Raw genomic sequence first — 10,666 nt, 5'->3', positions numbered from 1 at the left:
AACTTGGCCACAGTTGTGCCGTGAACCCACTCAGGTGATAAAGCTGACAAGAAGCTGGGCGTGGTGGAACACACCTGTAATCCCAGCACGAAGGAGGCTGAGGTGAGGTCACAAGTTCCAGGTGTCTGGGCTACACAGAGAGACATCCTGTGGATTAAGAAGGAGAGAAAGAGAGAAGTGCAGGGAGGAAGGGGCCAGGAGAGATGGCTCAGTGGTAGAAAACTTGACTGGGTTCTTAGCACCCAGTCCAGGCGACTCACAACCACGTGTAACACTTGGAGGGATCCGGCATCCTCCTCTGGTCTACACAGAACCCTGCACATACCTACACACAGACACACACAACTAAAAGTGAAGATGAAGAGCTCAACATAAAGGAAGGAAGCAGGCTGAGCAGAATATCACATCCCCACACAAATCCACATATGTAAAACTAGGGACATGAGCACAGCATCTGAGGGGAACAGCTCCTAGGGGAACTTGGATAAGCCCCTGCACTTTCCCCTAGTCCCTGGTGGTCAGCTCATCTTATTCTATAAATAGCTATAAGTAGCTATAAATAGGAATCTACAATTATGCCATCATTACAATCTCAAAGGGGGCTAGAGGCCTGCAAGATGACTCAGCAGGTAAAGGAACTTGCCGTACAAGGTTAGGGACCTGAGTTCAATCCCTGGAACCTATATAAAGGTAGTAGGAGAGAAATGACTCAAGAAAGCTGTCCTCTGACCCTCACATGGCATGAGCACACACACAAGATGATGAGGAGGAGGAGGATGACAGAAAAAGAATAAGAGGAGAAGCTAAGAATTTTTTTTTTAATGGTATGTCATAGCTAAGCCTTTCTGACTGACACTCACTGCAGGGTGATGAACCTTTAACCTACAACTTGATTTTTTTTTTAATTAATTGATTAAGAGCTTGTCCGGTGGCCAATCACCCTGAACTTTAGCCAAGAATTTCCCTCTCCCAGCACAAATACTTAAGGAGGTGGAAATTCTAATTACTCTGATTTCCTCATTTACTATCGTGCCCTGGATGGAATTATCGTTGTACCCATAAATATGTGCAATTATTGTATGGCAATAAAATCATTTATTGATAAACTTGAAAAAAAAATCCTTTTTCTAGCATAGCATGCCAACACAGGAAGTAGAGGGAGTGATTAGAGCTCTGGCAGGAGGCAGATAGGCTCACCTGGAGGTCTGTTCTACAAATGTGGGGCTAAGGACTCCACGTGTCTGTTCAGCACATGGTCAGCCATCTTGAAGAGCTGAGACATAGAACCTGTTAGACAAAGGCTCCTCATCTCTCCCATTCCCCAGCCTTCTTTGCTTTTTCTTTTCTGTTTTCATGGACTTGATTAAACTGAAACTTTTTAAAAAATATTTTCTTACACCCCACCCATTTTTATTTTATATCTATGGGTGTTTAGGTGTGTACGTCCGTGCAGTGTGTATGTGTGTGTGTGTCTGTGTGTGTGTGTGTGTGTGTGTGTGTGTGTGTGTGTGTATGTGTGTACAGGGCCTTCAGAGGTCAGAAGAGAACACCGAATTCTCCTTGAGCTGGAGTAACAGGCATTTTTTTCATAATTTATTTATTTTCATTTTGTGCACATTGTTATTTAGCCTGCATGTGTGTCTACGAGTGTCAGATCTTGGGTTTACAGACACTTGTGAACCGCCATGTGGGTGCTGGGAATTGAGCGTGGGTCCTCTGGAAGAGAAGTCAGTGCTCTTAACATCTGAGCCATCTCTCCAGCCCTGGAGTAACAGACTTTTGGCTGTTACAGGCTATGTGGGTGCAGGAATCGAATCTGGGTCCACTGGAAGAACAGCCAGTGTTTTTAACCACCCCGTCATCTCTCCACCCCCTCATTTTATTTTTAACTACAATTATGCATGTGAGGAAATGGGTATGTGTGTGTGTGTGAGTACAGATATCCGAGGAAGCCAGCAGGCCCCTCAGAACCAGAGTGACAGGCGCTTGTGTCTTGATGTGAGAGCTGCAAACTGAACTTGGACCTTTCTCAGGAACAGGATGTACTCTTAACCTCTGAGCCATCTCTCCAGCACCCCATCATTCTTACCTGCGTAGATTTTATGTCTCTTGGTAGCACCTGAGAAGGGTGAGGAGGCAGAGTTTGTGTTGTTGTGATGGGCTGATTACATTTAGCACAATCTTCTCTGGCTCAGCCACACTGCAGCATGAGTCAGGATCCCGTTGGCTTTGATTTTGGTTGGTTTGAGGTTGTTTTGGTGGTGGTTATGGTGGTTTTACTCATGGTGCTGGAGCTTGAACTCAGGAACCTTATGTGTGCTGGGAGAGAACTCTGCTACTCCCCCTTCTCTCTTTTTTCTCATGTTGGCTTTTAAAATCTTTATTTTTGAGACAGGGTCTCACTATATAGCCCTGTCTGACTTGGAACTCAATATGTAGACCAGGCTGGTCCCATACCTACAGAGATCCTTCTGTCTCTGCCTTCTGAGTGCTGGGATTAAAGGTGCTCATCAAATTGGCTGCTTTCAACTCCTGATCCTCCTACCTCCAGCTCCTGAGTTCCGCACTTATACTTGGCAGACTCCCTTCCCGTTTCAGGCTAACGATATTCAGTTACTTATATGGAGCATTTGTTTGCTTATCCATTCATCCACCCAAGCATGCTTGGGGTATAATTCCATTTTCCATCGCAAGAGCAAAGTAACTGATGGTGGGGACTGAATTTCAAAAGTAGATTCCTTTACGCAGGTCTGAAAGCCCAGTGCCCCGCTTACATGTGCTTGAATCTTATAAAGGTCCCCTTCACTGCACAGCATCATGCTGTGGTCACAAGAGACAGAGAAAGATCCCAAGGGAGCCAGAAATGAAGGAGAGGCCAGTCTTGGTCTTTCTTTATAACCCCTTATAGTGGGAACCAAGTGGGATCTCATGAAAATACAATAACCCTTCCCAAGAATATAACCCCAAATGGCCTTGTTGCCTCTGCCTTCCACTTCCTAAGTGTCCCATCGCCTCCCAGCTTCATCACTACACTAGGGACCAAGCATGCTGCGTGTGTCCCTGTGACACACAAGCTCCAACCATATGCAAACCATAGCACATGGCTGCTCCAGTTTGTGTGTGATGTTTCTCTCAACATGGAAGATAGAGTTCTGTCTGCAACTCCATTTTAAACAAATAACAAAGAGGAAAAAACTTCCAAGTTCTTGCCCAGGTCAGGCTGAGAGGCCAGCTGGACAGCAGGGCATTCAGTGTGCCTTGGTCCCTTTGTCCTGTGGTTCCTGGTTGCAGGAGGTCAAACAAAGGCCCCTCGTCCAAGCTGTGTCCTTCCAGACCCACCTACTTCTAGTGCCCAGAACAAAGCCTAGTCGCCCTGGTCCTCAGGAGCAAGAGTGATGTGTCTATAAGGACATGGTGAGCAAGAGGTGGTGGGCACCCTGGCAGCTGGGGACACACGCTCCTTGCCCAGAGGGCAGCTGTGTAGCCTCCCACCCTACCTGGGGTTCACCTGGAGCCTGCTCTGCCAGGACCCCGGCCCAGGCTCAGTTAGACACACCCTGACATTTTCCTCCAGCAAGCGGAAGTTCAGTTCAGTTCACAGGGCAGAGGTGGGGCCAGGACAGCCACTTCGATCCAGGGGAGGGACATGGGGCTGTTTGTTCAGCAACAAAGTTTTCCCCTATTTAAGTCCAGGCAGACTGGGCCTTGGTTGGTACCCTGCAGCGCCCCATACACCGCAGTCCCTCCACTGGCCCCAGCCATGCAGGGAGCCCGGGTGCTGCTCCTGCTGCTGGGCCTCAGGCTACAGCTGTCCCTCAGCGTCATCCCAGGTAAGGCGGCTCCTTCAGGTGCAGGCTTCATTCACTCGCACGCGCCTCCAGTCTCACCCTGCCTCTGCTTCCCCTTGGCCAGTGGAGGAGGAGAACCCGGCCTTCTGGAACCAAAAGGCAGCCGAGGCCCTGGATGCTGCCAAGAAGCTGCAGCCCATTCAGACATCCGCCAAGAACCTCATCATCTTCCTGGGGGACGGTGAGTGTGTGAGGCCTGGTCACCCTGGGCCCTTGTGCTTCAGGCACCAAGGTCTCTGATGGGTCCAGGCAGTTCCAGGGTTCAGTCCTGACCAGGTTGTGTCTGCTCCTTCAGGGATGGGAGTGCCCACAGTGACAGCTACCCGGATCCTGAAGGGACAAATGGACGGTCATCTAGGACCTGAGACACCCCTAGCCATGGACTACTTCCCATATATGGCTCTGTCCAAGGTGGGTACTGGGCCATGTTTCTGGGATGCGGGGAAGAGGCTAACAGTGACCTGGGCAAAGGGTGACCGAGAGAACCCAGGGGATCTATAGCCCAGTTAGGGGTCCAGCATAATGAGCAGGCCCCAGCTTGGGTGAAGAAATAAAAGTCTGCTTTGAGCCCAGCTGGCGGTGTCTCTGTCCCCAGACATACAATGTGGACAGACAGGTCCCAGACAGTGCGAGCACAGCCACCGCCTACCTGTGCGGGGTCAAGACCAACTACCAGACCATCGGTGTGAGCGCAGCTGCGCGAGTCGACCAGTGCAACACCACATTTGGCAACGAGGTCTTCTCGGTCATGTATCGCGCAAAGAAAGCGGGTGAGCTGGGGCCGGGCTCGGGGATGGGGCGGGCCCGGGGCGCTGGAGGTCTCACCACGGCCTTTGGCATCTTCAGGGAAGTCTGTGGGGGTGGTGACCACCACCAGGGTGCAGCACGCCTCCCCAGCGGGCACCTACGTTCACACGGTGAACCGCAACTGGTACGGGGACGCGGACATGCCTGAGTCAGCACTACAGGAGGGCTGCGAGGACATCGCCACACAGCTCGTTTCCAACATGGACATCAATGTGAGGAAGAAGGGGCCGGAGCAGGGGCTGCGCCAGGGACAGGCCCAGGCACTGCAGTCTGAGCTCCCTGGATGTTCCAGGTTCCCCAGGGCTGGGGGCAGTTCCCATAGACCCGATGGGGAGCTGGGGACTGGCTGGAAAAGGAGGCAGGAGCGGGGGGTGGGGGGGACGGGAGGTATAAATTTCACCTTCCTTGACCCTCTCTGATCACAGGTGATCCTTGGTGGGGGCCGAAAATACATGTTCCCTGCGGGAACCCCAGACCCGGAGTATCCAAATGATGTGAACGAGACTGGAACCAGGCTGGACGGCAGGAACCTGGTGCAGGAGTGGCTGTCCAAGCACCAGGTGACGAGGTGCTCAATGGTGGCACAGCAGAGGCCAGGTAAGGCCCAGGGCTCTGGGCCTTACCAATTGTTTATGCCCCTTTAGGGATCCCAGTATGTTTGGAATCGTGAGCAGCTCATTCAGACGTCCCTGGACCCGTCGGTGACGCACCTCATGGGTAATGGCCCCACACTTCCCACGCTGGAACACCTCAGAGGGCGACCACTGAGCATGTGTGTATGAGTGCCCCGACCCCACTACCGAGCTGGGTGGTTTGTTTTGTTTTTGTCCCTCAGGCCTCTTTGAGCCTGTAGACACAAAATTCGAGACCCAACGGGACCTCTTGATGGACCCATCTCTGAAGGACATGACGGAGGCAGCCCTGAGGGTGCTAAGCAGGAACTCCAAAGGCTTCTACCTCTTTGTGGAAGGTGAGTCTCCAGGCGCCCACGAAAAGAGGGGACGACGGACAGGGACAGACTGGAGCTCACTGGCTTCCTGCAGGGGGCCGGATCGACCGTGGTCACCACCTGGGCACAGCTTACCTGGCGCTGACCGAGGCCGTGATGTTCGACCGAGCCATCGAGAAGGCCAGCCAGCTCACCAGTGAGAGGGACACACTGACCATAGTCACCGCTGACCACTCCCACGTCTTCTCCTTTGGTGGCTACACTCTTCGAGGAAGCTCCATTTTCGGTAGGCCGGGGGCAGCGCAGGTGTACGTCAAGCACAGAACTTCCTCTCTCTGTTAAACGAACAGAAAGAGCAAGAGCGCCTGCCTTGTGGGGATCTAGCAAGCACTGAGCCGGGGGCGGGGTGGGGGGCAGGCAAAAGACGGGGGAGGGGTCGTCTGAGCGTCAGTCCGGGGAAGGACAAGGCGTCTACCCTCCTCCGTGCAGGGCTGGCCCCCCTCAACGCTCTGGACGGCAAGCCCTACACCTCCATCCTGTACGGCAACGGCCCCGGCTACGTGGGTACAGGCGAAAGACCCAACGTCACGGCCGCCGAAAGCTGTGAGTGCGGTGGAGTGGCTTGTCTGAGGGTCGGGCAGGGGGGGCTCGGTGGGAGACCCGCCCCCTGAACCTCTTGTCCCTCCAGACAGCCCCTCGTACCGGCAGCAGGCGGCCGTGCCGGTGAAGTCGGAGACCCACGCCGGGGAGGACGTGGCGATATTCGCGCGCGGCCCGCAGGCGCACCTGGTGCACGGGGTGCAGGAGCAGAACTACGTCGCGCACGTCATGGCCTTCGCGGGCTGCCTGGAGCCCTACACCGACTGCGGCCTGGCGCCCCCTGCGGACCAGAGTGGCGCCGTCACCCCAGGCCTCTCCACCACCACAACCCGCCAGACCACCACCCGGCCCACCCAGAGCAGCGCCAGCAGCCAGGGCCCAGCCACCGCCCCGCTGGCCTTGACGCTTCTGGCCGGAACGCTGCTGCTGCTGGGAGTTCTAAACTCCAGCTCGGCCAGCCTCCCCCGTCCAGGTCCATCCCCATCCCGCCCGGTTGCTTCTCTTACCCTGACCTCCCACTAACTTCTCCTCATGACCTCCCCCCCCCCCCCCCCACCCCCGCTGCACCCTTACCGAGTGCTCCCTACCCCCAAACCCGCAGAGCTCCTCCTTCTTGAAGCAGCATGACAACCATGGCCCAACCCTCCTGGAGCAGTCTGGACTCTTTTTTGACCTCAGCCACCAGCCCCTAGCGAAAAAGAGGACTCCACCAAAAATGTGTGGAGGACCAAACATGCCCCCACCCACTGGCACTCTCACCAAGCTTGGATGCGCACAGGCTCTGGGTTATGTACGGGTACGGGAGAACACAGAGCCTGAACTCCCACCATTCCTCAAGCCAATGTTCCCGAAAGAAAGCTGCTGTGCTGGCTTGCCCAGCCGGCCTTTGGCATAGTCCTTCCCAGGCCTTACTGGGCCAGCTCCACACCCAGACCCTTCCTGGGCCCAGCCATACCATACCAATCTTCCCACGTCTATCAAGCAGCTAAGAAATTCAAGGAACTGCCTCCCACCCTCCCAGGTCATCTCAGGCTGCACCTAAATTTCTGAACTAAGGAAAGTCCCTATCGCCCAAGGCCTGTGTTCTCCTGGAAGAAACAAATCAATAAAGTGTTATGCAATGCAATGCCAGTGATCGTTTTCCTTCTCTTCAGTTCAAAACCAGAACCCAGGGCCTGCTACAAAAGTGCTCTGCCACTGAGCCACATTCCCATGCTCTAGAAATTCCTGCTCCTCTTCCTCCTCCACTTCACCCTTCTCCTCCTGAGGCAGCGGAAGCTGGCCTCACATTTATGGCAATCCTCTTGTGCAGTCTCCCAGATGCTGTGATTATAGGTGTGAGCCACACTCTGGGATTCTAGTAGGTTCTCTGCAGAAGGAAAGCCTGGAGTGACTGGAGCAGAGGGTACAGGGGGGAGAGGTGGGAGATGACAGAGCTCAGGCCAGGCAGAGACAACCAGCTGAGCAAAACTCCTGAACAAAGCGAAGGCCTGAACAACAACAAAACAGCAGTGCAAAGGCCCTGAGGGAGCCCTCCGCAGGGGCGATTTGAATGACAGGGTCAGAGAGGGTGACTGGGATGAAGGATGTAAAGCTGGGGCATCGAGCTTTGAAGTCTGTAGTGTTGGGGTCATAGGCAAGCCCTTGAATGGGAATCAGACCAGCCCTGGCTCTGGGTGTCGTACTTCGGCTGTTGCAGGGAACATGGAATCTTTTCTTTTCCCTTTCTGTTCTGGGGGGTAGATGCAAAAGTTGGTCAGGCAGAGGTGGGGTGAAGACCCTAACCATCTCTGCCTTTCGTTGGGAACTTGATGGAGCACCTGTATAGTCATGCTGGGCCTGTCCGACCTGCCCAATGAGGACATTTGCAATCCTTACATAAAGGTGGAATCGGCTGTGTTTCCCAGTAAATTCTGCAACATTACAAATTTATTTGTACATTTAGGAAGGTACAAAAACACACTTTGCTCCCACTAGTAATATTAGGAAGATTGAATATGTTTCCTTATTTGCTAAAGTCTTGATTTAACACTGTGAAACATCAATTTGAAGTCCTGGCTCTTGAGGTAGTTTATTTCAATTCTGGATTTTAGTGGCTGTCGTGAAAATATGGGAGCTGAATGGAAGAAGGCATCGTTAGCGGAGCTTCCAGAATTATCATACTGGTTTTTAAATTCCACCCACCAATTATGCAGGGCTTTTGTTTGGCTCCAGCTGATTTATTTCTGTCTTCTTGGGTGTCAATTAGTTGCTCTTTCAACACAATGGAGCAGCGTTACACATTTATGTTTTATAAATTTTGTTCAAAACCCAAGGACCTCTTTGTTTTAAAACTCACAGTTTTAAAAACCAGCTTATTCTGGAATCAGATGTCGGCTAATAGATGTTCAACTTTGTGGATGCGCTGGAAACCACTAACTTGTGTGCTTTAAGGGGGCAAATTTTATGGTGTATGTAGATTACACCCGTATTTCAAAGAGTAGCTTAAATTAGTCTCTACTTCCAAGCTTCAAGGTTGTGTGGTTGAGGGTTTTATCAGCCACACATTGCTGGGCGACCAACAAGATGGCTCAGCAGGTAAAGGTGCTTGCTTACTGCTCAACAGGGCAAGTTTGATCTCCAGAACTCCAGAATTGGTAAGAGGAGAGCTCCAGCTCTCCAACCTTGTCTTCTGGTCTCCACAGGGCTACACACACACACACACACACACACACACACACACACACACACACAGCTACTTATTTATTTATTTATTTATTTATTTATTTATTTATTTATTTATTTATTTATAGTTTGGTTTTTTTTCAAGACAGGGTTTCTCTGTGTAGCCCTGGCTATCCTGAAACTCATCCTGTAGACCAGGCTGTCCTGAAACTCACAGATATCCAGCTGTCTCTGCTGAGTGCTGGGATTAAAGGTGTAAGCCACCACCACCCAGCAATAATTTAATTTCTAAAAATACATCTTAGGCCACAGAATCAAGCCTTTGTGAAAAGCCTTTTCAGGAACTGGACTAGTGGTTGGTGATGGGAGCACTTGCTGCCCAAACATGAGGACCAGAGTTCAGATTCCAGCACCCACCTAACAAGGCAGACATGGTCTCACACATCCCTATAACCCCATCACTGGGGAGAATGAAGCCAGCAGGATATCCAGAGCCTGGTATCTGTGAGTTCCAGGCTCAGAAACAGACTGCCTCAGAGGAATATGGCAGGGAATGCTAGAAGAGGCCCTCTAAGACTCTTCTGGCCATTGTGAATGCTTTCACAGGTGCCCACACCCATGCAAAGAAAACCTCTTTCAAATCTGTTGTCAACTTCTCTTTCTCAACTACAAGACATTATTTGAGATCCAAAGACAGTGTCTGTATTACTTTTTTACTAAAAGGACATCTTCACTAAAAGGCCATGAACAGGGAAATTGCATTTTTTTCCCCAAGCTTTTTACAGTGCCTAAACAGACAGCTCTTGTTGCCTTAACAAATGTCAGCACATGAACTTCAGTAAGAACAAGGCATAATGGTATAGCCTTGTAACTCCTAGTACTTTGGGTGGCTGAGGCAGGAAGATAGCCACAGCTTCAAAGATCATCTTGGGCTACATAATCCAGCCTGGACTATATAGTGAGATACTGTCTCAGAAAATGGAGGCCAAAGAAGAGAAGGGTGGTTCCAGCTACTGAGGAGGGTGAGGCAGGAAGATTTCTTGAGCTCAGGAGTTCCAGATTAGCTGTGTCAGCATAGTAAGACTGTGTCATCAGGAGTGGCTATGTGGCAGAGAAGGAGTGGGGGAGACTCTGAACACCTTCTAGGACTTTGCCACAATTATTCCTGACTCAGTCTCTCTGGCCTAGAATGCTTTTGAGACCACATCCAGCTTCGTTATCAGGAATCAGAAGGATTCTGCTCTACTAGGAAAATCTTACATTGAGGGGTGCCCAGGCTTCTGCCTACAGTGCAGGTTTAACTATGGACTGGAGAGTGGGTGGGTGAGTTTTGAAGGCACTGAACACTGACTGTTACCCAGAATCCTTCTTAAAAATTCTTTCCAAGTGGCTTTTCCATCAGTGTAACTTTTACCATGTTCCCCCTAGGCCATTGCTTTTATTCAAGAAGGCACTTACTGTGGGCAATATATCTTCTCTGCTGTATCTCGCCTTTAGTGGTTCACACACCAAAAAATAAAAAATAAAAAAGTGGTTTGTGTGTTTCATGATTGGAAGAGAATCCAGCAGATACCTTAAGCTGAGAAACATCTGTACTTTCAGTCAAGTGTACAGCAAGCCTCCCACACTGGGTAATTTTCTCTAATACTTGTTCCTTCCAATCAACGGCAATGTTTCCCCCACATCTTTCAGGAGTATTTGCTGACAAAGATATGCCTTTCGGTTTGTCGACAGATCATTTACTGTTCATTGTTTCTGCCATTTTTACTGCAGCAGAAAGAAAAAGTGTTCGCCTGGT

At 51.1% G+C, this 10,666-nt stretch overlaps 1 protein-coding gene across 1 annotated transcript; it reads left to right on the top strand.

Moving 5' to 3' along the window:
- Positions 1 to 3,630: 3,630 nt before the first annotated feature.
- LOC129683727 (intestinal-type alkaline phosphatase) lies at positions 3,631 to 7,330 on the top strand. The gene is made up of 11 exons (XM_055616626.1): positions 3,631 to 3,830; positions 3,913 to 4,029; positions 4,144 to 4,259; positions 4,444 to 4,618; positions 4,695 to 4,867; positions 5,081 to 5,215; positions 5,300 to 5,372; positions 5,491 to 5,625; positions 5,699 to 5,890; positions 6,094 to 6,207; positions 6,293 to 7,330. Exons 1-11 carry the CDS (start codon positions 3,647 to 3,649, stop codon positions 6,724 to 6,726), a joined length of 1,848 nt encoding a protein of 615 aa, XP_055472601.1. The 5' UTR covers positions 3,631 to 3,646; the 3' UTR covers positions 6,727 to 7,330.
- Positions 7,331 to 10,666: the final 3,336 nt, after the last annotated feature.

This window comes from Psammomys obesus, unplaced genomic scaffold (assembly GCF_907164565.1).
Source record: "Psammomys obesus unplaced genomic scaffold, mPsaObe1.curated_primary_1811, whole genome shotgun sequence".
NCBI lineage: Eukaryota > Metazoa > Chordata > Mammalia > Rodentia > Muridae > Psammomys > Psammomys obesus.
This window is presented reverse-complemented; position numbering and strand designations above follow the sequence as displayed.

Bases quoted from the DNA above. Each gene is read 5' to 3' on its own strand.
- LOC129683727 (XM_055616626.1), top strand. From the start codon at position 3,647: ATGGGGCTGTTTGTTCAGCAACAAAGTTTTCCCCTATTTAAGTCCAGG. The intron at 4,030-4,143 runs GTGAGTGTGTGA...CTGCTCCTTCAG, and splicing joins CATCATCTTCCTGGGGGACG to GGATGGGAGTGCCCACAGTG. The intron at 4,619-4,694 runs GTGAGCTGGGGC...TGGCATCTTCAG, and splicing joins GTATCGCGCAAAGAAAGCGG to GGAAGTCTGTGGGGGTGGTG.